At 44.7% G+C, this 27,637-nt stretch overlaps 1 protein-coding gene and 1 long non-coding RNA gene across 10 annotated transcripts in view; one reads left to right on the plus strand and one right to left on the minus strand.

Annotated features, from left to right (window-relative positions):
* The window catches only part of BCO1 (beta-carotene oxygenase 1), a 38,878-nt gene extending 24,103 nt beyond the window's left edge, over nucleotides 1-14,775 (plus strand). Inside the window, exons 8-11 of the mRNA XM_077890962.1 lie at nucleotides 7,490-7,595; nucleotides 10,905-10,999; nucleotides 12,038-12,149; nucleotides 14,005-14,775. Of these exons, the coding sequence (XP_077747088.1) occupies nucleotides 7,490-7,595; nucleotides 10,905-10,999; nucleotides 12,038-12,149; nucleotides 14,005-14,234 (543 nt within the window). The 3' untranslated portion in view covers nucleotides 14,235-14,775. The remainder of the gene's footprint in view (nucleotides 1-7,489; nucleotides 7,596-10,904; nucleotides 11,000-12,037; nucleotides 12,150-14,004) is intronic.
* LOC144310218 (uncharacterized) overlaps nucleotides 1-27,637 on the minus strand; it is a 39,416-nt gene that overhangs the window by 5,396 nt on the left and 6,383 nt on the right. For 2 of the 9 annotated variants that reach the window (XR_013375912.1, XR_013375911.1), the window contains exons 3-5: nucleotides 20,777-20,885; nucleotides 10,760-17,767; nucleotides 8,876-8,972 (exon numbers count right to left, since the gene is read on the minus strand). This is a non-coding gene — a long non-coding RNA (uncharacterized LOC144310218). Of the gene's footprint in view, nucleotides 1-6,982; nucleotides 7,614-8,875; nucleotides 8,973-10,759; nucleotides 17,819-20,776; nucleotides 20,886-27,637 lie in introns of those variants that run through there. The other 7 variants (XR_013375916.1, XR_013375914.1, XR_013375918.1 and 4 more) reach the window with 6 other exon arrangements.

The following is a 27,637-nucleotide window of genomic DNA, read 5'->3' on the forward strand; positions in this document are numbered from 1 at the left end:
TGAGCCTTCGTGGGAGGGACTTTGGCACTCATTTAATTGACCTTGAAATCCAAAGTGAGCTGTTCTTAAAGACAAAACATTTTTTCATTGTTTTTCCAAAAGTGCTGCATATTCATCATAGAAACCTAAGAAAATAGAGATTAGGTAAAAAGGAAAAAAACCCATGAACCTATTATGGATATATTTATATTCTCTCCAACATCTCTCTCCGTAGGTAGACAGACATATTGATACACATATTGATGTATCTGTATATATGTATAGATAATATATATGTATTATATACTATTAATATATACAATTAATACATATCTCAATAAAGCTGTTAAAAATTCTGTGTAAAAAAATTCTGTGTAATATAACTTCTCTAAAACTTAGAAATATATATGTATATTTTATATATTGCTTAATTTCAGAGAAGGAAATCACAGAATCCCTCGCAGCTTCATTGAGACATAATTTCATATACCATACGTTTAAAGTGCACCATTTCAGTTGCTTTTAGTGACTTAGCAGAGTTGTGCCGCCAACTGGATTTTAAAACCTTTTTTTGCCCCGGCAAGAAACCTTGTGCCCTTCCACCAACCCCCTCCGCCCTCCACCCCCCCGAGCCCCAGCACTCATCCACTTCCCATCTCGAGGACCTGCCTGTTCCAGACACATCACACACGTGGAGATACGCGCAGGGCGGTTTCCCACGGTGGCCACCCTCCCTCTGCCTCGTGTTCCCAAGGTCTGTTTCTGCCACAGCGTGTGGCAGCCCTTACTTCCTTTTCATGGCAGAATATGCAAATGCTTTTTTTCACTTATGTGTATATCTAAACATCTCTCCATGACCTCCAATATTGTTCTCCAACATCATTTTAGATATTTGTCTGATGGTCTCCACCAGGATTCGTAACTACTCGCTTACCTAATGCCCTCCTGTTGATTAGTTCCCTTCCTGCATTAAAAATGACCAGTAGGCCAGATATTATCCTCAATTAGGGTGATGCTACCAAGGCTCCAGGCTTGGTTTTGGAGGCTACAGAGATTTCTGGCTCCAGAACTCACTGACTTCATGACTTAATTAATTTAAATGAAAGCAAATTCAATTCAACTCAATTTTGATGGCTCCTATTTACTAAATGCACTCTATGTGCCAGGTACTTTGCTAAGCATTTTATTTTCCTTGCCTCACTTAACGATCAGAACAACCTATGGGAGAGGTCCTCATGTTAGCCTCATTTTACAAAGAAACTGAGACTCAGAGAGGTTAAGGAATATGCCCAAGGTCACACAGCCTCCAGGGGCAGAGCCATGATTAGCCCCTGCAACAGCCTACCTTCCAACAGCACTTGTAGCTGGTGTGAAGGTACAACTCTACCATCCTCCCCAGCAGGCCTAACTCATGGAAGGAGCCCACAGAGATCATCCTGACCCTTCTCGGGGTTCTGCAGGTCTCGGGAATGGAGGACTCTGCTCCAGAAGGCCCAGGGAGCCTTCCCCCAGTCTCACTGCTGGGCTCCTCGATGCAGAAGCTCAGGCACGCTCCCACTCAGTAAGCAGGGCTCTGCATGTGCACCCAGGTTTGTCTGGCTCTGGAGTCAAGGTTCTTTCCTATCTTCCTGGCATTTCCCCACCTGCAGTCATAGGTGTAGCTCTGTCATGATTTTCACCATATCTCCTATCACCTCAATTTAATATTCACAAAGTCATGTTTTGTTCAAACCATCTCACTCTTGAAAGGAAACCTGTCACCAGCCAGTGGAAAGCTAGCATTGCTTGTTGCAAATAGAAGACAAGCACAGGCATAAGGCATGGGCATAAAGCACTGGAGATAAAGCAAAGGTCTGAAGCTCCAGCCAGATATTCTTGCTTTTCAAGACTTAATCTCATTGTTAAAAAGAAAGTTCTAAAACTATGAGGTATTAAAGACATAGTGGCACCTCACTGAGACTCTCCTCGACCCAACCAGGAAGACTGGAAGAGAAAAGGGAATGAACTTTCTCCCCTCGTAGTTCAGGGCTGCTGAATGAATAGCCACATTCCATGAAGTCATCACAAGGGCCCCTGCCCTCTGCGGCCCGTGCTCTGGGCGGCACCACAATGCCATGCAGTGCCATGCTTGGTCTCCTGGTTCCAGGAAGTAGTGGGAGGTGGGGGGTGAGGGGGCGGCGGTGTCACAGAGCACACAGGTGGCAAATCCCAAGGCCTGGCCCTGCCTCACGCAGACCTCAGCCTGGGGATGAAACAGAGAGGAAACGCTTCCTCCCACTGCCCACACACCGAGGGATTTTATAACCTTTTATCGTGCTTGAAAAATGATTTGCTTCCTTGGAACCAAGCTAAGATGTTTTGCACGTATATTTTGAAAAGCTGCCATGTGAGCCACCTACTGCTTTGAAACTAGCAAAGAAGTGTGAGCCCTGGGAAGAGTAGCTCTGGCCACGCTTTTTAATTGCTATTTATTATCCCTTAAAAAGTCTTCTTGCTTCACTTTCAAGTTGCCCTGGCTGCATATGAAATCAAAAAGTTGAGCGGATGGACATGGTGGACATGTCCAGATCTGGCACCTCTAATTCCATCCTATCCAAGGCTTTTTAGGACAGACTGTGGGTTTCTCTGGCACCCATCAGTCTGGGGCCTTCACATGTCACTGTCCCTCTGCCTGCAACCCTGCCCTCTTCCCATCAGGCCTCCACTGCAGTCTTGCCTGCAGGTTGGACTCACCTGGGGGCTTTGAGACCACACCTGGGCTAGGTCCTGGGGCGTGGGGGTGGGGAGGAGGGTGGGGAGGGTAGAGCAGGGTCTCAGCCCCCAGGGGCTTCTAATTTGCAGCCAGTCTAGCAAATTCCTGCTCACCCTTCAGATGTCAGGATCATCACTGTCTTTAGTGAAGTTTGTATGCTGTGCTCTGCCCCTGCAGCTCCTTGCTGAACATTTATCCCAGGTAAAGGGCCTTGTTAGTCACCTGCCCTGGGAAAGCTTTGAGAGGGCCAGAGCCATTGGTCTTGTCAGCCATTTATCCCCTGTGCCTGTCACAGGGCAAGCTTGTAACTACTTTAAATCAATGAACGAGTGACAGGTGAGTGAGAAATGTGTGAAGGGGGGTCTCTAAAAGGACACGGGTGTTTCTTTAGCATTTGGAACATTTCCCACATGGAAGGAATGTGCAATAGTGAAGTATATTTAAAAGTCTGGGACCTCCCAGCTGCCCCAGATTCTCTTGTGTTCCGGCCAGCTAGGGTCAAAGGAAGGTGGGGCCCCTTGGCACCCTCGGCCTGTTTATGTTGGGTGGCTCAGGGTTGTCTAAGGCGGAGCTGGGCTGGGAGGGGCGTGGACAAGTACAGACAGTTCAGGCGGCCGCCCTGCCCTCGTCCTGCAGGGCTCGGAGCGCTGCCTCCAGGTGGGTTCGTAAGCACCGGCCTTCCCTTCCGACAGCGACAGCTACGTATGCACAAGGTGCCATCAGGGAAGGCGGCTTTATGGACTTACAAGGAGCGGTGTCAACCGGCTGAGTAGATTTGGTTTTTGTCTTGACCCCAAGTGCAAAAACAAAGGTCCAGTAATAAAAGAAGCTGCCATTTACTGAGTGCTCAGTATGTACCAGGGCCTGTGTTAGGTGTCTTTTTTCCTCTTAGACCCCAGCAAGAGGGGCCACTGCTCTGGACCTGGCATTTGGGGGGAGAGGGGATGGCCTGATCAGGCTTTCTCTGGCAGTGTCCCTTCCTCAGAGGAGTTCACAGGGCTCGAGGGGCTGTGCCTACCCAGAGAGGGGCCTTCCCCTGCCCCAACCATGAACCAGCTACCTGGGGTCCCTGGATACCCTGCCCAAATAGCCCTAAGACTGCTCCCAGCACCTGCCTCTCTCATCCTGAGAGCAGGCTGTGCCACTGGAGTACTGGCCTCAGACCCATGAGGTGGCCAGGATTGGCAATTGCCTCAGTCATACTGGCTGGGGTATCTGTGCAGTGAGAGAAAAGAGGGCAGAGACAAAGAAGGCCAGGCCCGGAGGCTGATCCTCATTCTGCCAATTCCAGCTCAGAACTCCAAGGAGTCCTAGAATTCCAAATTCACACATCCTTCCAGACCAGCCTTGTGCAAAAGAATCCACTGCAATGATGAAACATTATCTAATGCAGTAGCCACTAGCCACGTGTGCCATTGAAATGTGGCCAATGCAGCTGAGGAACTGGATGTTTAATTGTACTTAATTTTTAAGTTAAGTGTAAATAGCCACATGTGGTCGGTGGTTGCCATACTGGACAGCACGGTTCCACATTAGGAAGGTCTATGTATTTGCTCAATGTATTTAGACATAGGGTTGGTGGGTCTCCACTCTTGTCTTGGGTCCTGCAAATTTTAGGAACTGTTAATGCTTTCCATGCTTCTCACCTGATTAGTAGGACACTCCTCTGAGTTGCTTATTATCCTCATGACTACAGATGAGAAAGTAACTTGCCCAACATCGCAGGAACATCTGTGGGATTTGAGCTGGGATTTAAATGCAGGTCTGTCTGGGTCCAAGTTACTAACTACGATGTATCTGACCCTCAACACGGTGTTTTTATAACTATTATTTCATTGTAACTATAGCCTTTAGACACAGGTCAAAGCATCCCCACTTATGGTCACTACCCGTCAAAAAGTTATGAGTCGCCCTCATATTTTATAAATGAGGAAACAGGCTCAAGGAAGGCTTGGGGATGAGGGTGGGGAGAGGCTGCTCAAGTTCACATAGAAACCCCTCGAGTCAGGTTTCACATGCAGGGCTTCTGAACCCCAAAGCCAATGTTTCAGGGAAATATCGAGATGGCTGCTTCTCCCAGGATTTCAAGGTAAACCTGTAGGATTTTGTTGACTTTGGGCTGGAAAGCTCTTTCAATGCTGAGCATGCTGGCCACCAAAAGTAGCCGAGTCATGTTCATTACTGCTGTGTGGAAAAATTCAGTTTATCCCTCAACCAGTCTGACCAGTTTTAGGCTGGAATTAAAAGACGTCTCTGCAGACATACTCCCTGAGACACAAGCCCAGGGCATGCACAACAGGCCTGTTGCTGTCAGGTGACTTAGCAAGCACTGAGCCGAGCCTCCCCAGTGTGTGGTGTGGTGCAGGTGGAGGCCTTCAGACCTTCTGTTTACAAGACCCCACGGATGTGCTGGGTGTCAGGTGACTTTTGTATGCCTTTCATCTCATTTAATTCCTACAACTACCCTGTACAGTACATGTTTTGCACCTTGACAGTGGAAGGAAAACTAATTGAATCATGTATTCACTCATTCATTCAGCAGTTACTTCCTGGGAGCTATGTGCCATGCATTGAACAAAATCTGGTTCCAGTCTTCAAGAGGAAGACAACATGAAGGAAGCAGCTCCATGCAGGAGATAATTACAGCTCAGGACAAATGCCTCGGAGACACTGTAGATGCAGTTAGGGAAGGGGTTATTTGGGCAAAGACCTACAGGATGGGAACAGGCCAGTCCCAGGGCCTTTGTACCTGCTTTGCCCTCTGCCTGCAATGCTCTTGCTTCTAAGCAAAAGAATTCTGATGCAAAGGGCCTAGACTCTCCTTTCCTCTGTGTGGCCTTGGGCAAGTCACTTTCCTTCTCTGGGCTTTGTTTTACTCTTCTGTCACTTGAGGAGTTGAACTAAACAAATCTCAAAGGGCCCCTGCAGTTCAACTGCTAGGATGCAGCAAATTCACCCTCTTTCCCAGCAAAAAGCTGCTGTCATTCAAATAGGTTTCCTTTATTTTTTTTAAGATTTTATTTATTTATTCATGAGAGACACAGAGAGAGAGAGAGAGAGAGAGGCAGAGACACAAGCAGAAGGAGGAGAAGCAGGCTCCATGCAGGGAGCCTGATGTGGGACACGGTCCCGGGTCTCCAGGATCATGCCTAGGGATGAAGGCGGCGCTAAACTGCTGAGCCACCCAGGCTGCCTGATGCTGTCATTCAAATAGGTTTCCTTTAATTTTTTTTTTTAAGATTTTATTTATTTATTTGACAGAGAGTGTGCACAGACACACAAGCAAGGGAGAGTGGAAGGTGAATGGAGAAGGAGAAGCAGGACCCTGGAATCATGACCTGAGCCAAAGGCAGACGCTTCACTGACTGAGCCACCCAGGTGCCCCTGAATAGGTATCTTTTAATGATAAAATCCTTTTTTTGAAAATTTGGAAAGTAGAGAAGAGTTTAAATGAGAAGAAGTCAACCATAACAATAATTCTCACCCTATAAACTCCATGAAAACAGGGACTCGGTCTTATTTCTCCTCCTTCATTGCCTAACCTGCACTCCCCTCAGTGGTAGCAACATAATAATAAAAAAATAATAAAAATGATGTAGGGGCACCTGGGTGTTGCAGTCGATTAAGTATATGACTCTTGGTTTTGGCTCAGGTCATGATCTCAGGGTCGTGAGATTGAGCCCTTTGTTGGGCTCCTCGCTGAGCACGGGGTCTGCTTGAGATTTTCCATCTCCCTCTGCCCCTCCTACTCGCATGCACACCACTCGCATGCACATCCGGTCTCTCTCAAATCTTTAAAAACAACATTTTCAACTGCAGCTAACATTTATTTAGTACTGACTGTTAATCAGGCCCTCTTGTAAACCATTTGTATGGATTATTTATTCTGCACAATACTTTGGAGATGCATATACTCTTTGCATGAGGCATCTACTATACCTTACACACATGAGGCCACAGAACTTCAGCGTTACTAAATCACTTGCTCGAAGCCCTATAGCTGGAAACAGTGAGCAATAGAAGCCCAATAAATGTTTAATCAATTGTTTTAAGTCCCTCTCCTGGATTGCAATGACGATGGTAAGGCCCTGAACAAAGCCTGTAAGTTGAAACCAAGGTATGCCCTCCCTAGACCTTTCACTCCAAGCAGTTATTTATTGCTTGTCTTCATTTCAGCAATGGTACATTTTCATAGGAGAAAATCCCGAAAATACAGATGAACATAGAAAAAAAAGTCCCATAATCCCACCGCCTGCTGTCTTGTTAATAACTGGTGTATTTCCCCCAGGCTCTTTTAGGTGTAAGGTTTTTTTTTTTTTTTTTTTTTTCCAGCCTGATTGAGCTCAGACAGCGTATGCAATTTACTGCTTTTCTCAGGATTCTATCATGAGCATTTCCCATGTCATTATGAACTCTTTATAAACATCCCTTTAATGACTGATGCAGCCTTATACAGGTGAATCAGCCAGTATTTAAAAAGTGAGAACCTACCAGTACATTAATTTCACCTGTGAAAGATAAGCTAGGAGAAAAGAGCCAGGAGTTTAGAGACCCCCACCCCCATCCTACCACCATAGCTATGTTGTCTCTGAGAATAAGAGTAAAAAATACCGACAATATGCTGGCTGCTTCCTGTGGCTCACGTGAGGCCAGAACAAGATGACATCCACCAAAGCACTTTTTATAACATATTCAGTAAAGCAAGTGTCTGCTCTGGATAACCAGTTTTCGATTTTTTTTTTTGACTGATTCTTTCAGAATGCAGAGGTGGGCTCAAATCTAATCAAACTGGCATCTACAACAGCAAGAGCCCTGAAGGAAAAGGATGACCAAGTCTACTGCCAGCCGGAGTTGCTTTATGAAGGTAAAATGCATCCTCTTTCTATGCATAGGGGAAAGGAGAGAAAATGAGAAAAATCGGAGAGGGTGACAAAACATGAGAGACTCCTAACTCTGGGAAATGAACAAGGGGTAGTGGAAGGGGAGGTGGGCAGGGGGTTGGGGTGACTGGGTGACAGGCACTGAGGGGGGCACTTGACGGGATGAGCACTGGGTGATATGCTATATGTTGGCAAATTGAACTCCAATAAAAGAATATACAAAAATAAAAAATAAAAATATAGTAGATGCTTAGGGAAGAGGCAGGCTTTTGTGAATTCCCGAGGCCTCGCTGTACCTCCTTCTGATGCAGAGGAGCTGCATACAGACAAGGGACAAACAGGAAGGCTCTTGGGGTGCCCCAGTGGAAAGCATTTGGGGACAGTTCTCTTTCATAGATCTTCGAACACCTCCCAGAAAGGCACTCAGCCAGAGGGTGGCCAGGGGTGGGGGTGGTCATTGGATCGGGTGACTTTCATGGCTGGCCTCTATAAACACTCTGATTTATTGAATACTCACTTACTGAACAGGGACAGTGTGTTTGCATTTCTACTTCTACACTTTCAGAATATCCTACAGAATAGAGGCCATCAGCCCCATTTTACGGAGGAGGAGATGGCTTGAAAAGGTGTGCCCCCCACAGAATGTAAACACCTTCAATAAAAGTTGCACCCATGAGAGCAGGGCTTCTCAACCTGGGCACCCCTGATATTTGGGGTTTGGGTCATGCTTTGTACCGGGGGTCATCCTGGGCACTGTAGGATATTGACCATCCCTGGCCTTGATCCACCAGATGCCTGTAGCACCCACACCCTGAATTGGAACAGCTAAAAACCTGTCCAGACATTGTCAGTGTCTGGTGGGGGCACCATCACCCTGATGGAGAACCACTGCCCTAGAATATAAGCCTGTGAGGCAGGGACCATGTTTCTGTGCTCGGTGTTATCACCAGTATGTGACAGAAGTATGGCTTAGAGGGGTCTCTGTTCAACACAGGTGTGGAATGAATGGGCTGTCCAGGACACTCAGCCAGAGGGTGGCCAGGCGTGGCTCTGCTTTGCTCCCCATGTTGGCTGCCCCATGCCAGGTTCAGGCATCTGGAAGGACACCATCCTAGAGACTTTGTTGGACAACCCCAGATATTTGCCCATAAGAACCACTGCTGTACAACAGAATCTGTGGCACCCCAGGCACTGGGAGTCTTTACAAGTGAATATATAGATCTTGGCCTCAGTTCTTAAGGGATCAACTTGCATCCCCACTCACCTGGCACATTGTGTGGGTAGATGGAAGCTTAAAACATTATGGTCTTTTTTGTATCTGAGGAGAGACTTCTTGCTTATTGTGGCAGTCTTGGGCAGTGCTGAAAAACATGGCAATAGGTATATCCCTCGGAATCCCTCCACCCCCGGCAACTCTTTGGAAATATGCATCATCTTTCTGTAGTGTATGGGTTGCTTGGCATGTGTCAGGCCCTCTTCTAGAGCTTTCCAGACCTCACCCCGACAGTCTCACCCTGTTATCTTTGGACATTAGATGAGTTTGCTCCAAGGGCCTGGCCCATAGTGAGAGTCCAGCACAAGGTAAAAGTTGTGGGAGAACTTCTCTGGGAGGCAGGTGTCAGCATGTGTCATTTTTGTTTTAGAGCTGAGGACAGCAAAGCTGAAGATAATACCATAACTTTCCCAAAGACAGGGAGCAGAGCCAGGATCTGAATGCATGTCTCTTAGACTCAAAAACCCTTAACCTCTGCATTTATAGTTTTACAAAAGGTGTACGTACCATACCATCTTGAATATTCTGAAATGGCTTCTTCCACTTAATGAATATAGCCTGGGAATTTCCCCATTTCCTGAAGATTCTTCAAGAGCATGGTTTCAGTAGCCTCACAAAATTCGCAGGGATGAATTGTACTATTTTACTTAACCAAGTACCTGAGGCTGGTCATTTACAAGGTGGAGGTAAAGGGGAAGAGGGTGATCTCCAGACCAGGTTTGAGGACCAGGAGCACCATGCGAAGTCTCAGACCTACCATTGTGGGCACCAATTGTGGGCACCTTTTTCTGATTTCAGTATATGGGTGGTCCTTCCTGCTCATGGTCACTGTGACCTGTCTCTTGGAACTTTCGTGATTATTTGTCTGTGGGACTGGACATCTTCTACCTCAATAGGCCATTTCCAGGATGCCTGGGTGGCTCAGCGGTTTAGCATCTGCCTTCAGCTCAGGGCGTGATCCTGGAGTCCCAGGATCGAGTCCAATATCGGGCTCCCTGCATGGGGCCTGCTTCTCCCTCTGCCTGTGGCTCTGCCTCTCTCTCTCTCTCTCTGTGTGTGTGTCTCTCATGAATAAATAAATAAAATCTTAAAAAAAAAAATAGGCCATTCCCCTGCACTTCCCTTGATCCTAATCACCACTCATGCCTTGCATCCGTTTTAGGAGGCCTCTGTGTGGCAGATTTTCCATGACTGCTTCCTCTTTTCTTGGACATTTTCATAGCAGTTGGCTCTAACTGCCTGAAATATTCCATAAGAGCGGGGGAAGGGGAGTGATTTTCATTTTAGCACTCAGACTTAGAAATTTAATTTGACAAGACAGGCATATATGTATACATGCACATGGACAAAATTTTAAGGTATTTTTTGATTACAAAAGTAATAGGCATAACAAAAATTTATCATAATTTGTACAGTGTACAATATAAATCATAAACTACAAGGAAGTTATTATCCTAGCAATTTTCTCTACATTTGTAACATAGTAGAGATAATTCTGTAACTAGCCTTTTATACTTTGTCTTATGGACACTTTCCCGTGTGATTAAATTTCTTTGTAAACATTAGTTTTACTTAGGTTATTATATGAATTCCCCAGATTTATTTATTCCCCATGGACACCCCTTTCCACAGCTTTAGAAGTTTTTTTCCACGCCCTCATACACGTGCATGCACACATGAGTACTTTTTTTAAAAAGAGCTTTAAAAAAATTGCAGTAGCCTCTGATTTTAATCATGCAATTCTTTTTGATTTCTATCTTGGATAATTAAAGATGCTTATACACAAAAAACTAGGTCTATCTTTCTTTGCTCCTGAACCTTCTAATAGAGCCAGGGTAATTATCAGAGTTTCCCTCCCCCTGCCCTGTTACCAACCTTGATCTAATCCAGGGCCTGAAGCCAGTTCAGGGATCCTGGATTGGGAGCAGTTTTTGTGGACAGGATGCCCAACATAGCATGAAGGGTGGATGCTCCCAGTCCTCAGTGACGGGGGCTTCATCAGCGGTGTCATTCTCTCCAGGTTTAGAGCTGCCTCGGATCAATTATGCTCACAATGGGAAGCAATACCGCTATATCTTTGCTGCTGAAGTTCAGTGGAGTCCCATCCCAACCAAGGTACCAATCCCTATGTGACTTGGGCTGGTGCTCCCTACAATGACTGTGTCTGCCTGCAAAGCTGAACCCTTTGTTCTCAGACTGGGTGACCTTGATCAGAAAAGGGAGGTCCCTTTGGAGCATATCAGAGAGTGAAGTCCAGTTGGGACAGTATACAATGGAAGCAATGATGAGTCATCCAAGAGAGGCAGCCATACCTGATGGACGGAAGCTCAGCAAAGAAGTCACAGCTGTAGTTTATCCATTGATTTCTTTATTCAATACATTTTATTGAGCACCGACCATGTGCTACAACATGGCAGCAGTGAGGCTAGGAAGTGAACAGAGTGATCCCAGTCCCTGCCCTGAAGGAACTCACCCTTTCAAGCAGAGGGCTGAAACTTGAAGCATTTATTTTGTTACTTGTTACTATTTGTTGGACACTTACTGTATCCCAGGGACTATGCTGAGTATACAGACATCACTTGTCTTTAATGTTTTCATTTTTAATAATAAATGGAATATCTTTTCTCAAAAATGCAAGCAGTGCAGAAATGTACAAAGCAAAAAATTAAGGTTCACACACACACATAAATACAGGCACACACACACACACCCAAGCCACTCCCCACTAATCTCACATCCTAAGGGGAAACAGGTCTATTAAGGATTAAGAGAAATCCAGGGACTTGCACTTTAAAAACAACAAAAGGATAGTATTACACTTTAAATGTTTGCATCAAATATATTAGTTTATTTAACACATATAAAAATTGCAACGTAGCTCCAATTACTAGATAAATTCAGGATTTTTATTTTTAAAACTTCAGTATGTAGTGTCAGTTATGTGGGGGGGATGGGCAGGAGGACCTTTGCTTAAAGATGGAGGAGGAAGAAGCTAGCTGCTTTCATTTCTGCTGCTGATCCTAAGTAGATGTCACTTGGAGTCTACACTGGAGGGGCTTAATCCTGTTTGTGGGCATTGATGTCATCTGTTCCCAGGGAATGAGCCTGCTTTCCAACAGGTCACTCATGTGTCTCTCCTCTTTGGATGTATAGATACTGAAATATGATGTTCTCACAAAGTCATCCTTAAAATGGGGACAGGAACACTGCTGGCCAGCAGAACCCCTGTTTGTACCCACACCGGGTGCCAAGGACGAGGATGATGGTAAGACTCCAGGAAAGGGAGCCTGCCTGCTGCGCTCTACTTGCAATCACCCCTCAAACAGAGACATCATTTGGAGGGCAGTGACCTCCCTCCACGACCCCCACAGCACATAGCTGGTGGAACCAGGCTTTGAAACCCAGGTCTGTCCGAGTCCAAAGCTGTGAGGTTAAGGAGTCCCTCGAAGCACCCTCACTTCTGACACCAACTACAAGTTGAGCAGCCCCAAGACCACCCTGGGTTTCGACAGAGGGATGCACAGAACACACTAAAAACTACTGTTACTCATGGTTACGGTTAATCGAGTGAAAGGATACAGATTGAAAGAAAAGATACTCATGGGACAGAATCCAGGAGAATTGTGTGCATGGAGTATCTGGTTGTCCCTGGAGGTCATGGCCCACCCCAACTCCTTCAACAATATCCATGCGGTATCACCAACCAAGGAAGTTCCTCCAAGCCAGGAAGGCAGAGCTTTTTAGGGGCTTGGTCATGTAGACATGGTTGGTTGGCCATGTGGCTGACCTTCAGCCTTCAGCCACTCTGGAGGTCAAGCTGACATCTAAATCACTTTGTGAGGACAGATTATCAGGCTGGCCCCAGGTAAATAAAGACACTCTTATGAGGGAGGACAGTACAGGGGCTTAGAGGTCACTTCCCAGGAGCAAAGCTCAGACCTCCCTTTGGGAGACATTAAATTATTCACTACACAAAAGCCCAGTTCCTTTCCACTTTAAAATTCATTGCAATGAAAAAAAAAAATTCATTGCAATGGCTGGGAGAGAATTCTTAACTATCTCTAAGCATGTGTCTTCTACATGGAGCACCTGTAAATGCATATACTCCTGGGGATGCTAAGGAGGGCAACTAGAACCATGGGTGGGGCTGCCCCACTGAGCTTGCTAGCTGCTTCCCTCGGTGAGGAGTGGTTTTCTGCCTGGGTCCTGTCTACCTACTGGCCACGTGTGGCATGGTATGGCACACCAAGCAGGGGACCCCACATTACTGTCACCTCAGAGGTAGGGGATGGGGGGGAAGCACCTCCTGCTGAAGCTGGCCTCCCACTGGGCTGGACCAGGGCTTCCCCTACATTCTCTTGTGGGCAGGGAGTAGCAATGTCTTCACCAAAGGAGAGGCTGAGGGAATGATGTCACTTACAAGGCCACACACACCGTGCCTACAGAGTTAGGATTTTAATCTAAGCCAATCACCCTGAGACCCAGGAGGACTTGGGAGGAAGTTTATGGGCATTTATTTCATTTAATCCTATATCCCTGGAGAGTGAGTCCTTAGAATACATATACACGCACGTGCACACACACACACACATCCATTTTATAGAGGGGAGGGCTGAGGCTACTAGCGTGCTGCATGTGCATAAAGTGAGTTGGGCTCATCCAAATGCCATTGAGTGCAGCCAGTCTGAGTTTAGTTAAGTGCCATATATTAGCCTAAATACAGCATCTAAACCGATTCTCTATAATCAGACTTTCTAAATAATAGCCAAATAACCATTCTCCAACATATGCAATACTTTCCAAAAAGCTTTCATTGTTTGCCATGCAAGAGATTCTCTCAGTAACCCTGTGGGGGTAGGGAGGATAATCCCTACTCTGCAGATGAATAGACTAAGGTTGGGAGAGGCAGAGGGACTGGCCCTGGCAGGGCTGGAACCAAGTCTTCTGATTCCTAGTTCCCTGGCCTCTCCCTTCTCGCACAGAATCTCAAATTTGTTTTCCTTTTATTTTGATTCCATACTTAAAGAGGACAGGGAGACATAGCTGAGAGACTTAGCCCTCCAGCTAGAGGAAGTTCAAGTGTGCACTTTTACAAAGTGTCTCTCTTTGTTTCCCCAAAGGGATTATCTTATCAGCCATCGTCTCTACTGATCCCCAAAAGCTGCCTTTTCTACTTATTCTGGATGCCAAAAGTTTTACAGAATTAGCCCGTGCATCTATTGATGTAGAGATGCACCTGGATCTCCATGGGCTATTCATCCCGGACACAGACTGCAACACCGGGAAGCAGGCCCCTTCCCAGGAAGAGCAGGACAGGGCTCCGGACTGCCACGCGGCCCCACAGATCTGACTGGGCTGGGGCTTGGGCCCCTCCCTGGGAAGAAGGACTCCAGGCTTGCTTCTTCTCTGGGTGAAGGGGACATCCTTCATTTCGTTTTGCACTTATTCTTTCTGTGGTTGATTTGAGACGAAGGTATGGAAATAGTGCTTGTCAGTATCTTTTCTTTCAACTTATTTTGGCCATAAAAACCTTGTTTAAAAGTGGATCAAATATTTATTGATTAGCTCAAGCACTTCTAAGAAAGCCTTTTTCCTTTATTATAATGACAATGACCAGAAATTGTATTAAGTCATATAATCATCCTTCTTAGAATAAGCAACCACTGACTTGTCAAAGAAGAGACAAGTAAGTATTTTTCGCTGCTCCGTCCTGCCACCCCTTCTTTCCCTCTTTCCAGGAGACTAGACAGTGCATCTGAGAGTCCTAGCTTTCTCCACTGAGCCCTGTTAGTAAATTATGTGGCCAGGAAGGCAGAGTGCTTTGTGGTCATTCCATGCAAGGCATGGCATGATATAAAATAATAAAAACTTTAAAATCTGTTCCAACCTTATTTAATTTTTACGTGGCTTCTTTCCTCTGAAGTTCTTCTAAGGCAATAAAATAGAGCTGGACAGTTTGTAGCCAGCTAGATGCCCCACTGTACAACCACTGGGACAGCAATGGTGTGGGCATTCCCCTTTGCAGGAGGGGGTTAAGGGGCTGGACACTCACTCCTAGTCATGGCTAGGGGGCTAGAATCTAGGATCAAGGCCCAGGGCTGGCATGAGGAGTTCTTGCCTAATGGTGAGAACTAGGGCAGTGAGCCATGCTAGTACCTGTATGGGGAAAGTAGGTTCCGCAAGCTGAATGTGCTGCCAGGATGGACCAAGTGTTTGCACAGAGGTGAAAGCAGGTTGGTGGTGGGGATGGCGGAAGTGGGGAATAAGCCACGAAGGGTCTCACATGAGCACTGGGAGCTCCATGGATAGTTGAGTCCCACCTTTAGTCTAATGGGTGCCTGGTTTAGAGACCCAAAGGCAGACTGGATAATTCCAACATGCCCATGTCACAGGGTCAGGGGAGCTGGGAGTCCACCCTTATTCTGCATCTGCCTCCTACCCTAAGTCTGGATTTCCTTCGGTCACCAGTAGGGATCCAATGACATGTCTTGAGAACATGGAATACCCCAGAAGGGGTAGACCTCTGAGTGTGGTCTTGGCTTTTACCCTGTGGCCACCACGAAGCCACACTTAGCTCCCACTCAAATGTAGGCTCCATCAGGTCTGGGAGCTGGGTTTTGTTTTGGGGGTGTTTTTTTTTTTTTTGGACATTTTTATTGGAATAATTATAGATCCATGTACAGTTCTAAGAAATAATACAAAAGAGATCCTGCATGGACTTTACCCGGTTTTCCCAATAGTAGCATTATAGTACAGTATTGCAACCAAGAAGATACTGATATTGATTCAACCCACAGATCTTTTTCACATCTCCCCAGTTTTACTTGCACTCATTGGTGTGTGTGTTTAGCTCTATGTGATTTTATCATGTGTAAGTTCTTGTAACCACCCTCATGGTCAAGATACTGAATAGCATGTCAACACAAGGATTCCGTATGGTGCTTTTTTACCACTATACCAACTTTCTCCCACCATGAACCACCCCTCACCCCATCCCTAAGTCCTGGCAACCACCATTTCTAAAATGTTGCCATTTCAAAATTTTTCTATAAATGGAATCACCAGTATTAGCTTTCGGGGGTTGACTTTTCATCGCAGAACTGCTTGGAGATTCATCCATGTTGTTCTGTGTTGAGTGTTTTTGTTCACTACTGTATCTTCAGTACCTAGAACACCACCTGGTGCATAACAGGCTCTCAATATTCGCTGAGTGAATGCACGAGTGAATTCCTTCAATAAACAGATTGTTGGTTGATAATGTACCACCAAGAAATGGGTATTTCCTAGTGATCTCCTGGGAAGATAAGGAAGACCGTTCACATGGAATCTAGTGACAGCACCCAAGAGTCCCCAAGCAGATTCCTCTCCCTGCCATCCACGATCCCTCCCCGCTCTCTTTCCCTGTTGGTTCCTCAAATCCTCTCTCCCATCCCAGCATTTCCGTTTCACTGTAGGCTTATAGATCCCACGCCTCTGACCTCCTGGCGATGGCAGAATGAAGAGCATCTTGCTCCCTCTGGGTGTCCCAGCACCTCCAGCCTTCATGAGATCAATTGGAAGGAAATGTCAGCTATGGTGGCCTAAGGAAAACATGATTAAGGTCTGCATGCAGATAGTAGGAGTGGAAAAGAGGCGACAAATGTGACACCTACTCATTACTCTACTTCAGGTATTTGAGAAGAGGGTGGAATCGAACACTTCCCCACCCCCATTCTACTCAACTGCAATTGCCAAACAGTATCCAGACCTACTCACAAAAAAGGGTGCAGTTCTGCAAGGAAGAAAAATATGTCTGTGGTTTGTTTACCGTGTTTAAGATGACAGGTGAGATACCAGACTGATGAGGAAGGCTGGCACGCCAAATCTTTCTTTCTCAGTCTCAAAAACACCAAAGGTCGATGACAATACCTGATTTATCTTGATCCTTAACTCCGTCGTGTCTCATTACACACAGGCCAGGGTAATCAGCCCCAAATGCCATGGGAGCTAAGACGCATGCGCCTGTCTTGAAGGCACAAGACCTCCGTCTTACCCTCTCTGAGTCTTCCTTGTTATGCTTCATGTGGGTGTGACATGTGACCAGGAAGTGCGACGGGAACAATCAATCACACAGACCTGTTTATTGCTTTCATAAATCCACAGCATTTCACAAGTGCTCTGAGATGTGTCAGGTACTTGGTAAGCCCTCAAACGTCTGCTCACCCACTTTTTCCTTCAGAGGTTTTTCTAATTTGATTCCAATTCAGGAATAAGCTGGATGTATACTTGGGACAGATCAACTTAGGAAACATCTCAGTGCTTTCGAGCTACATCTGCATTACTGGTTCACACTTGCTTCCTCCCAACCAAAGTCACGGAGCTGACTCCATTGAGAACGTTGCTGGTCCAGGTTAAGTCCAAACACCTTTGATCACTTCTTAAGTTGTTTAAAGACTGTTTGGGCGGTTTTAAAATGGCCAACAGAAGTCTTACCCATGGCAAATCAGGACATGCAGACAGAAGAGTCATTATCATCTTCCTCATCACCCAACAGGGATAAGACCTGTGGCTTCTACCTCAACTTCCTTCTAGGAGTTTGGATCAGCCACCAGGTGCAGACACAGACACATACACACACCTGGCTGCACCAGCTGCTGGGCCACGTCAGGAAAGAGTCCCTTGAGGTCAAGCACCAGTGTCTTGGAGGCTTGTCCAGCCTTCTTGGACAAGGTGAGCAGAGAGAGATGTGGAAGCACTGTGTTTGGGCAGGGTGGGGATGAGCCAGTCTTCTTTCCTCTTGGTGATCAGGAAAGGCTTCCCTGGAGGAGTGCATCTTCAAGCGCTGCCTCAGTGTGTGGATGGAGCCCCTGACAAAGTGCTGGTCCTTGCAGGCTGATAGTGTAGCTTAGGAAAAGGATTTGGGGACAGGTGTGGGTTGACTGAACAAAGCAGTGACTTCCCCAAGAAAGAGCAGTTGAAAGAGTGAGAGAATTAGGTGATTTTTTTGTCTGATTATAAAAATCATATATATTCATCAAATACCTGGTTACATTAAAAAAGAAATGGGAAAGACACCCATAATCCTACTATCAAGAGAAAACCCCTGAAATCATTCTGGTGGGTTTTTTTTTTTTCAGTATTTAAGATATTTTTGTGCACAGCTTATAGAGTAGCAATTGGTAAGCTACCTACCAGTAACCTACCCCATTTTATAACTTGCTTCTCTCACTGAACGTATGATATAGGTATTTTCTCAAAGTACTGAATTCTTCTAATGGGAGCACATCATTTCATCTTTGGGACATGGCATGATGTATACTATCCTACCACTGGATATTTAGGTTGCTTCCAATTTTTTATTATTATAAATAATGCCAGATTAGTAACTTTGCATACACATTTCTAGAGCTTACCCTTCGCCCCTGCTCTATTCAACTGCTTATTATTGCAATTTTCTTTGACTAGATCCCCAACGTGATATTTCTGAGCCAAAGAGTAGAAAAACAACGTTTGAGGTGTTCTTTGAAAGACCTAAGGTTTTGGGTTGATTCAGAGGAAACTGAGAAGCCTTTATAGAATCCAAGAGGCTCGCAGGGTCAAAGCGGCTATAGGTCATAGAAAAAGGGGGTACTTGGTAATATAATTTTCATCCAAATCCTCCCTTTCTCCTCTTCTCTATTCCATCTCCTCCATATCTTTCCACTCTGTGCAGATGCTCCCACTTTTCCAGGTCTATATTCATTTCACTCATTCATTCATCCATTCAGTGATTACCAAAACTGTGTTGGCATTTAATGCTGAGCACAACCTCAGCTGTCCTCAGGGAACATATGGCACAGTGAAGGACACATCACCAGGGAAACAGAGGAACACAATTTGGGGAAATGGTGGTAAGAAAAAGGAACACCTCAGGGGGTGCCCAATGCTGCCCTGAAAACCCGGGATGGCTCATACGGGAAGGATGGCAGTAGGGAACCAGGGGAAATGGGTGATCTGGATAAAGAAACAGTCCTGTGCTGAGGCTTGGAATCAGGAGAGAAGTTGGCAAATTTAAAAAACTTGAACCATGGGGTATAAACTGCGCAGAGAAGACAGGTTTGGGCCAGATCCCCAATTTATCTGTAAGAAATGGAACTAGCACTATCTAAACAGAAATCTCCAGTGGCCTCTTCGAGGACAATCAAGGACTGATAGTCATTCTTCTGTTTATTTTTTTAAATATTTTATTGATTTGTTTAGAAAGAGAGAGAGAAAGAGGGAGCAGGCATGGGGGTGGGGGCAGAGGCAAAGAGAGAGAATCTCTGGCAGACTCCTCAGCACAGAGCCTGACACAGGGCTCAGTCTCACAAACTGAAATCATGACCCTAAGCCAAAATGAAGAGTTGGATGCTTAACCATCTGAGCCACCCAGGTGCCCTGATAGTCATTCTTCATAATAATATTTTTTTTAGATCAAACTCACATACCATGAAATTTGTTCATATACATTTAAATAAAAATTTTAAAATTCACTCATAAAATACACAATTAAGTGGTTTTTGTATATTCAGTGCTGTGTAACAAACATCATGGTCTAATTTTAGAACATTGTCATCACCCCAGAAAGAAACCCTGTCTGCATTAGCAGTCTCTCCGCCTTCTGTGTCCCCACCCCAATTCAAGACAACTCAAATCTGCTTTCTGTCTCTGTGGATTTGCCTGCTGTGGACATTTCATATAAATTGAATCACACAAGGTATGGAGTTTTTGTGACTGCTTTCACTTAGCATGTTTTCAAGGTTTGTTTATGCTGTTGCATAAATCAACACTTCATTCTTTTTGTGGCCAAATAATATTCCATTGTATGAATAGCCCACATTTTGTCTATCCATTCATCAGGTGATAGACATCTGGGCTGTTTCCTCTCTTTGGCTATTGTGAATAATGCTGCTATGAACATTATGTGGACATATGTTTTCATTCCTCTTACATATATTCCTAGGAGTGAAATTGCTGTGTCATATGATAACTGTGTTATTAACACAGTTAATTAAAATTTTGAGGAACTGCCTAGCAGCTTTTCAAAGTGGCTGCACCATTTTACATTCCACCAGACATATATGAGAGTTTCATCTGTCCACATCCTTCCTAACATGTTATTGTCTGCTGTTTTTATTTCAGCTGTCCTCGATACAATGAAGTGGTATCTTGTGGTTTTGATTTGCATTTTCCTAATAACTAATGATGTTGAATATCCTTCCATATGCTTCCATACTGGCCATGTGTATGTCTTCTTTGGAGAAATACCTACTCAAGTCTTTTGCCATTTTTTTTTTTTTTTTGCCATTTTTTTTAAATAGGCTCCATGCCCAGTGTGGAGCCTGACAGGGGCTTGAACTCACAACCCTGAGATCCAAGACCTGAGCTGAGATCAAGAGTTGAACCCTTAACCAACTGAGCCACCCATGCACCATTCTCTTGACATTTTTAAACTGGGGTATTTGTCTTTTCATTGTTCATTTGTAAGAGTTCTTTATATATTATGGATGTAAATCCCTTATCAAATATATGATTTGTAATATTTTTTCCCATTTTGTGGGTAGTCTTTATTTTCTTGATGGTGCCTTGAAGTACCAAAGTTTTAAAATTTTGATGAAGTCCAATTTATGTAATTTTTAAAATTTCTTCTTTGGCAAATGGACTCCAGAGTCCAAATTCTTAACCACTACTTTTATTGCCTGAATTTTACTCACTTTTCCACGTTCAGGATTTAGTACAGTGCCTGGGACAAAGTGGATAGATTATTTAACTTCTTTATGCTTCTTTCCTCATCCATGGAATGAGGATAGTAACAGAATGTAGCTCACAGGGCTACAGTGAGGATTAAATAAATCAGTGTTCTTAAAGTCCTTAGGAGATGTGCCTGCCACTTACCATCATCTGAGTTAGCTGAGGTTATGTGGGCAATTCAAGCAGTGACTGCTACTCATAAACTCTTGAATGAAGGATGATCTTCCTCTCTCTGAGCAAGGCCTTCCTCCTGCTGTGGTGAAAGAACAAAGGGTCAGCCTCCCAGGCACCAGAGTGTTCCAGTTCACCCTGCTGGCCAGTGGCATCAGAAATGACATAAGCAGATTGTTGGCATGGCCCAAATAGCCACTGCACAACAAATTGTCTAATTGGGCATGGGCAGAACACAATTACGATGGTTAGAGAGCAGGGTCTCTGAGTTACTTGGTTTCAGTTCAAACAGCCATCTCCTGGGGTTGATGTGACAACTACTTGGGGATACTACATACGATACTACATACCAAGGGCACAGGCCAGTGCCCAGCACAGGTTGAGTGGTCAAGAACGGGGAGTGTACACAGCAGGGATTTTCATCGGTTTGGTTCATCACTATATCCTTGTCTGAAATAACATTGGATTGTTTTCTATATAGCTGCTGGAAGAAATCACCACAACTATGATGATGTAAGCAACACAGATTTATTCTTACAGTTCTGGAGGTCAGAAGTCCAAAATTAGTCTTACAGGAATAAAATCAAGGTGCAGAAGGGCAGCTTCCTTCTGGAGACTGCAAAGGAGAGTCTGTTTCCTTGCTTCTTCCAGCTTTCTCATCCCCTGGCTTGGGATCTCATACCACCTCCTTCTTCGTCCCCCTGCTTCAGTGTCCCATCACGTTCCTCCATCTGCAGTCAAAATCTCCTCCTACCTCCCTTTTCTTAGGACACTTACAGTTACATTTAGAGCACACCAGATAACACAGGATACCCTTCCTATCTAAAATCCTTAACTTTATTACATCTGCAAATTCCTTTGCCATCTAGGTGATACTCACAGATTCCAAGGATTAGGACCTGGATATCTTTGGAGACTATTATCCAGCTTACCCCAAGCACCTAGCTCCTAATGTATTCAGTAAATACCTGCTGCATGAATGCACAAATGCTAGACATTGAACAGTGCCACCGGCATCACCTGGCTCAGCCCCTCCAGGAATGACCACAGTAGCACACATGGCCTCCTCGACTTCAGAACCTGCTCAATTCTCCCCTTCAGTGTGGATTTCCTGACCCCAACTTAACACTGCAACTTTTTAACTCCGTCATCACACACACTCCTAATCCCCTTATCCCTTTTAACTTCATTTTCCCCGAAGCACTTTTGGCCTTCTAGCACACTGTAAAATTTACGTGTTTATCATAGTTCATGGTATTTGTCCATCTTCCTCAATGGAATAGAAACTCAAGGATTACTTTCGGGGCAAGGACTTTTCTGTTTTCATCTCCTATGTCTCCTAGGGGCCTAGAGCAGTCCTGGGCACATAGCCAGTGCTCAGTACATGAGTGTTGAATGAATATATGACCTGCATGGCCTCACCAAGTTTCTGTCAGCTGTGAATCTAGTTCTTTATCTTCTGTGGTTGATCGTGGCTTTCATAACAACGAAGGCATTGCCTGTAGTGAGGCCAATCGATTCTAGGCAACCTATGTATTATCCTATTCATGGTCTCCACCCCGTTCCATTAGCACACCGGTAATTTTGATCTCTAAAATACATATAACCTCAATTCTTATCTCTACCAAGACTTGCAAAAGTCTGGGAGGGCAATGGATGGTTTGGCTTTAGATATTTACTGAAGGGCAAACTTTTGAGAATTCAGATGATACAGAGATGGGAAGGTAAGTGGTCCCTGGCTGAAGTTGCTGGGATTTGTTGAGTTATACTGTTTCTAACTATCTTCCTGGAGATAATGAGTTTGTGTTTCTGTAGTTGGTCAAGCTTAAGAGGCTGGCTATAGAGAGGTCCTGAGCACCTGAGGGGGCATGGTGGAGGGGCTTCAGGGTGCCCATGAGCTTCCTGCAACTGCATGTGAACTCTTGTGTAAATGTATGTTCTTAAGGAGAGTAGAGTCTATTGCTTGAATCAGCTTCTCCATAGGAAAAGAGGAGAACTTTGGGCCCCAGCCATGAGGATTCTGTGATTCTGTGACTCATGACAAATAGCCCAAATTAACAGGCTACACACAGCTCTGGGAGGAAAGGCATGCCCCCTTCTAACCACCCCTACCCCCTAATAAGTCCCCAAGCTATTGTGTTAAAGATGCTGAACCAAGCACTGGTTCAAATCTCAAGTTAGCCAGGCTCAATTTTTGCAAGGCTCTGGGCATTTCTTAAGGCCCCACTTCTTCTTACAAGTAGAATTGGGATTGCTCTACTTTCTTTGATTTTTATGAGTATGAAAATTCTTTGAGGGTACAAAATGCTGTAGAATCACAAAGTATTGATGATAAAGAAAATATGTACTTTTTTTTTTTTTGCTACGAGGCAAAAAACTGACTTGTTTCCTATGCCTGCCTGCCTGCCATCCATCCATCCCATAAATCTCTGCTTCCTCACAACATGCATAAAAGCTACCATGTATGTGACAGAAGCTTTTTAAAAATCTCTAATAAACCGAGGTTCAGAAAGCTCAGGTTCTCAAAATCTAGAAAGTGATAGAGCAGAGCCCAATTAAAAGCCTAATTCTGACTGCTGCAATGGCAGTGCTCACCATCATCACCCATCGAAATACTCCTGAAGGCAGAGGAGAGGGGAGCTAGCTCCCAGAAGGAAGGCAGGAGGACAAATCTACCAAATATAGCACCTTGAAATGTGGCTCAGTGGTTGAGCATCTGCCTTCAGCTTAGGTCCTGATCCCGGGATCCGGGATTGAGTCCCGCATTGGGCTCCTTGAGGGGAGCCTGCTTCTCCCTCCGCCTAGTCTCTCATGAATAAATAAATAAAATCTTTAAAAAAAAAATCTGTGTTTTACCTTAAAATGCATGCATATGTTATATAGTGCATTCCATGTTATGCCCATGCTTGTTTAAATATCAAAGAATTTCTCAGCAATCTTTAAGTACAAATAATGCTCTGGGAAGGGGGTTTACCCCCATGTAGCTCTGCTACAATCTGCATCCCAAACTGCATTTTCCATGTCAGATGTTTGCTGATTATTTTCAAGACTTATCTCCTGCATTGGACTAGAAGTTCCTGGAGGGCAAGAGCTGAATCTGATTCCTCCTTTCTCCCTCCTGAGGCCTAGTCCAGCATGCAGCATGAAAAAGCACAGAGATACTGAATTTGGCAAATATTTATTGCAAGCCTGCCTAACCAAGTTCAGGTACCATGGAGATTCAGTCGGATATGATGTGATCACTGCTCTCAAGACATTTACAATTGAGCTGGAAAGGCCGGGCTTCCAGAATCTGCCAGGAAAAGATCTTCCCAAGACTCTTGGCACAACATTTTAAAACCTTGGGACTGTACTGTAGCAATAGAAGAAATGGTAGGTAATTAAACACCAAACAAAAAGTGTCATTAAATAGGACAAATTTTGTGAAAAGTGACAACCTGTTTCTCTGGAAAGACAGCATTGTGTCAATTAGAGAGCACACCTTGCTGTCGCAAAGTACAAATTATTGGTGACGAAACGAGTGTTTCCCAAGAGGGAAAAGTTGAAAGCAGTCACCTACTCTAGATGCTATTTTGCCAGAAGAGTCTCAGTCTCTGATTGCTTGGCCTTTGAGGGCCACATTCACAACTTCACAAATAAATCCATGTCCCTTTCTGACAAGCACGGGTAGGTTCTAGGTTTATTAGATTGAATTCTGTTCATCAGATATTTACTGAGTTCTGTTAGTGCTCGCCATGCAATGAGAAGCAAGGGTACATGATGGAGAGCTCACAAACTTGGCAAGAAAACAGAGTCAAAATCCTGGCTCCTCCATGAATCAGCTGAGGGAATGTGGAACAGAGTTTTTAGCTCTCTGAGCCTTGGTTTTTTTAAACCACAGCATGGAGAACCTAATACTTATCTTGCAGGTTGTTGTTAAGGTTAGTTTGGGTGATGGGCAAAAAGCTCTCCACACAGGGGACTGCACTGACGACTCCACGGATGGGCACAAGAAGTGGGAATTGTGGAAAAATTAAGGAAGTGATGTCTAATTTCAAGAAACCTCGCATCTAGTGAAAAGACCAGTATGTTAGCAGACAAATGCCATTAGTGTGATGGGTGTGACTATTTTTCAAGTGAACATCTGCTGAGCACTTACTATGGGCCAGGTACTGTGTTTAACATTGTAGCTGGATAAGTGTATTTATTGTGCAGGAACCACAGTTATTCCCCATGGGGAATGTAAGGCTCAGAGGCACTTTAAGGAACATGCCCAAGGGCACAGAGCTGGAAAGTGATAAGAAGCAGGGTTTAAACCCAGCAATCTGACTCCAGAGGGAGATTTCAAGGCGAGAGAGAGAGAGAGAGAGAGAGAGAAACCAGGGGAAGCTTCACAGAGGTGATACTTCAGGCACCAGTCATAGGAAAAGGAGCCCAGGAAGGAGGAAAAGGCAGATGCAAACAGCTGGTGGGAAGTACAGCTTGTTCTATTTGGGAATTCAGGTGGGTGTGCGCAAGAGTTTGGGATGAGGATGGTGGGGATCTAGAAGATGAAGAGGGGGCGGATGGGAAGGATATCTCAATATCAGGCATAGGGACTTGGACTTTTACCTGAAGGAAAGGCAGAACCAATGAAGGATGAGAAAGACGGGGTCACGGCATGTGGGGAATGCACCTGTCTGCTAGGTTCAGAGAGGAAATGACTCTGGGTGGTCTATTAGAATAATCAGGTCATATCACATTTTTTTTAAAGATTTTATTTATTCATGAGAGACACAAAAAGAGGCAGAGACATAGGCAGAGGGAAAAGCAGGCTCCATGCAGGGAACCCGATGCGAGACTTGATCCCGGGACTCCACGATCACGCCATGGGCCGAAGGCAGACAGTCAACCACTGAGCCACCCGGGTGTCCCCATATCACATTTTCTAACTAAATTACTACTTTCTAGATATTATGTGTGTGCAAGTCTCCCCTCTCCCCTACTGGCCAGTAAGCTCCTTAAATGTTGACTCTAACTGCTTTTCTTCTCCCATAAGGGTCAGGCAAATCTAGGTACTTGAAGAATCAGATGAATGAGTGATTACAAGCATGAACAAATAAATGAATCTCTGAAGAACTGAGTTGTGAGCTGGATTTAAGAAAATGCATGTAAGCTGAGGTGATGGATCATGGACCTAAATGTGAAAGGGAAACAGAAGCTTCTAGAAGAAACCATAGGAAAATAGCATTGTGGTCACAAAGATTTTCAAACAGAACATGAAAAGCGCTAGCCATAAAAGGAAAAAGTGATAAACTCAACTTCATTAAAATTAAGAATGTCTGTTCATCAAAGATACTATTTAGAGAGTGAAAGCCAAGCCACAGAGAGGGTGAAAAAATGTGTGTTCCCACATATACGGTAAAGAACTCCTAAATATCACTTTGAAGAACTAATTTTAAAAATGAGGCACAACTCAAACAAGCACTTAAATATATGTATTTAATATATATACACATGGACTTAATAAATATATACACATGCATACATATATACATATATTAAAATACATACATATGTACATATACCACCACACACCCACCAGAATGGGTATAATTAAAAGACCAACACCACCAATTACAGAGGGATGCAAAGCAACTGGAACTCTCATGCATGATGGGTGGGAGTATAATTTGGTACAACCACTCTGGAAAACTGTCTGGCAGTATTTGCTATAGCTGAACCTATGCCTGCCCTATGACCCAGCAATTCAACTCTTTGGCACATTGACACAAGAAAAAAGTGCCAATAGGCCACCCAAAGAGTTGTTCATAACAGTGCTTCTGTTATAGCCCCAAACTGAAAAAATCCAAACATCCATCAACAGGAAAATGGATAAACATATAGTGGCCCAGTCAAATGTGACTGGTATAGTCACATTTACAAAAAAAAAAAAATATATATATATATATATATATATATATATAACAAAATAGAAGAATTTCAAAAGACACTGTGAGTGAAACACGCTGGACACAAAGGTCCAAGAACAGGAAAAACCAATCAGTGACAGAAGTCAGACAGTGGGTTCCTCTGGGAGGTGTTGCCTGGACATGGGTCTATGGGAGCCTCTGGGTTGCTGGAAATGTCCTTTATCTTGATCTGGCTGGTGATTCCACAGGCCTGCTCATATGGACCAATTCACTGGGCTGTATGCTTAAGATTAGTGCACTCTACCGTATGTTATACCTCAATAAAAATGGTTTGATAATAAATATATGACAGTGCTAGTTTCAAAACTTGCTGGAGAAGAGGTTGGACATATTTCAGAAAACGTAAAAATGAATTTAAATGTTAAAACAATAAAAGGACTAGAATGGGGTGTTTTAAGAGCTGGAGCAGGAGGGATCCCTGGGTGGCGCAGCAGTTTGGCGCCTGCCTTTGGCCCAGGGCGCGATCCTGGAGACCCCGGATCGAATCCCACATCGGGCTCCCGGTGCATGGAGCCTGCTTCTCCCTCTGCCTGTGTCTCTGCCTCTCTCTCTCTCTCTCTCTATCATAAATAAATAAAAATTAAAAAAAAAAAAAAAAAAGAGCTGGAGCAGGAAAAGGGAGTGTTAGAGGATATGAGAAGACCAGCTGTGCCCACCTAGAGCCCAGCACCAGGGAGAAAGCCCAGGGAGGTTGTCAACCCAGATCCGCAGAGGACCTGGTGGGTAGGGCCCTGACTGCACAGGGGAAGAGACTAGATTTTGGTGTGAAGTCAACTAGAAGCTAATTCCTGGGGTGCCTAGGGGGCTCAGTTGAGCATCTGACTCGTGATTTCCGCTCAGGTCATGATCTCAGGGTCATGGGATCTAGCCCCATACTGGGCTC

This window comes from Canis aureus, chromosome 3 (assembly GCF_053574225.1).
Source record: "Canis aureus isolate CA01 chromosome 3, VMU_Caureus_v.1.0, whole genome shotgun sequence".
NCBI classification, from domain to species: Eukaryota; Metazoa; Chordata; class Mammalia; order Carnivora; family Canidae; genus Canis; species Canis aureus.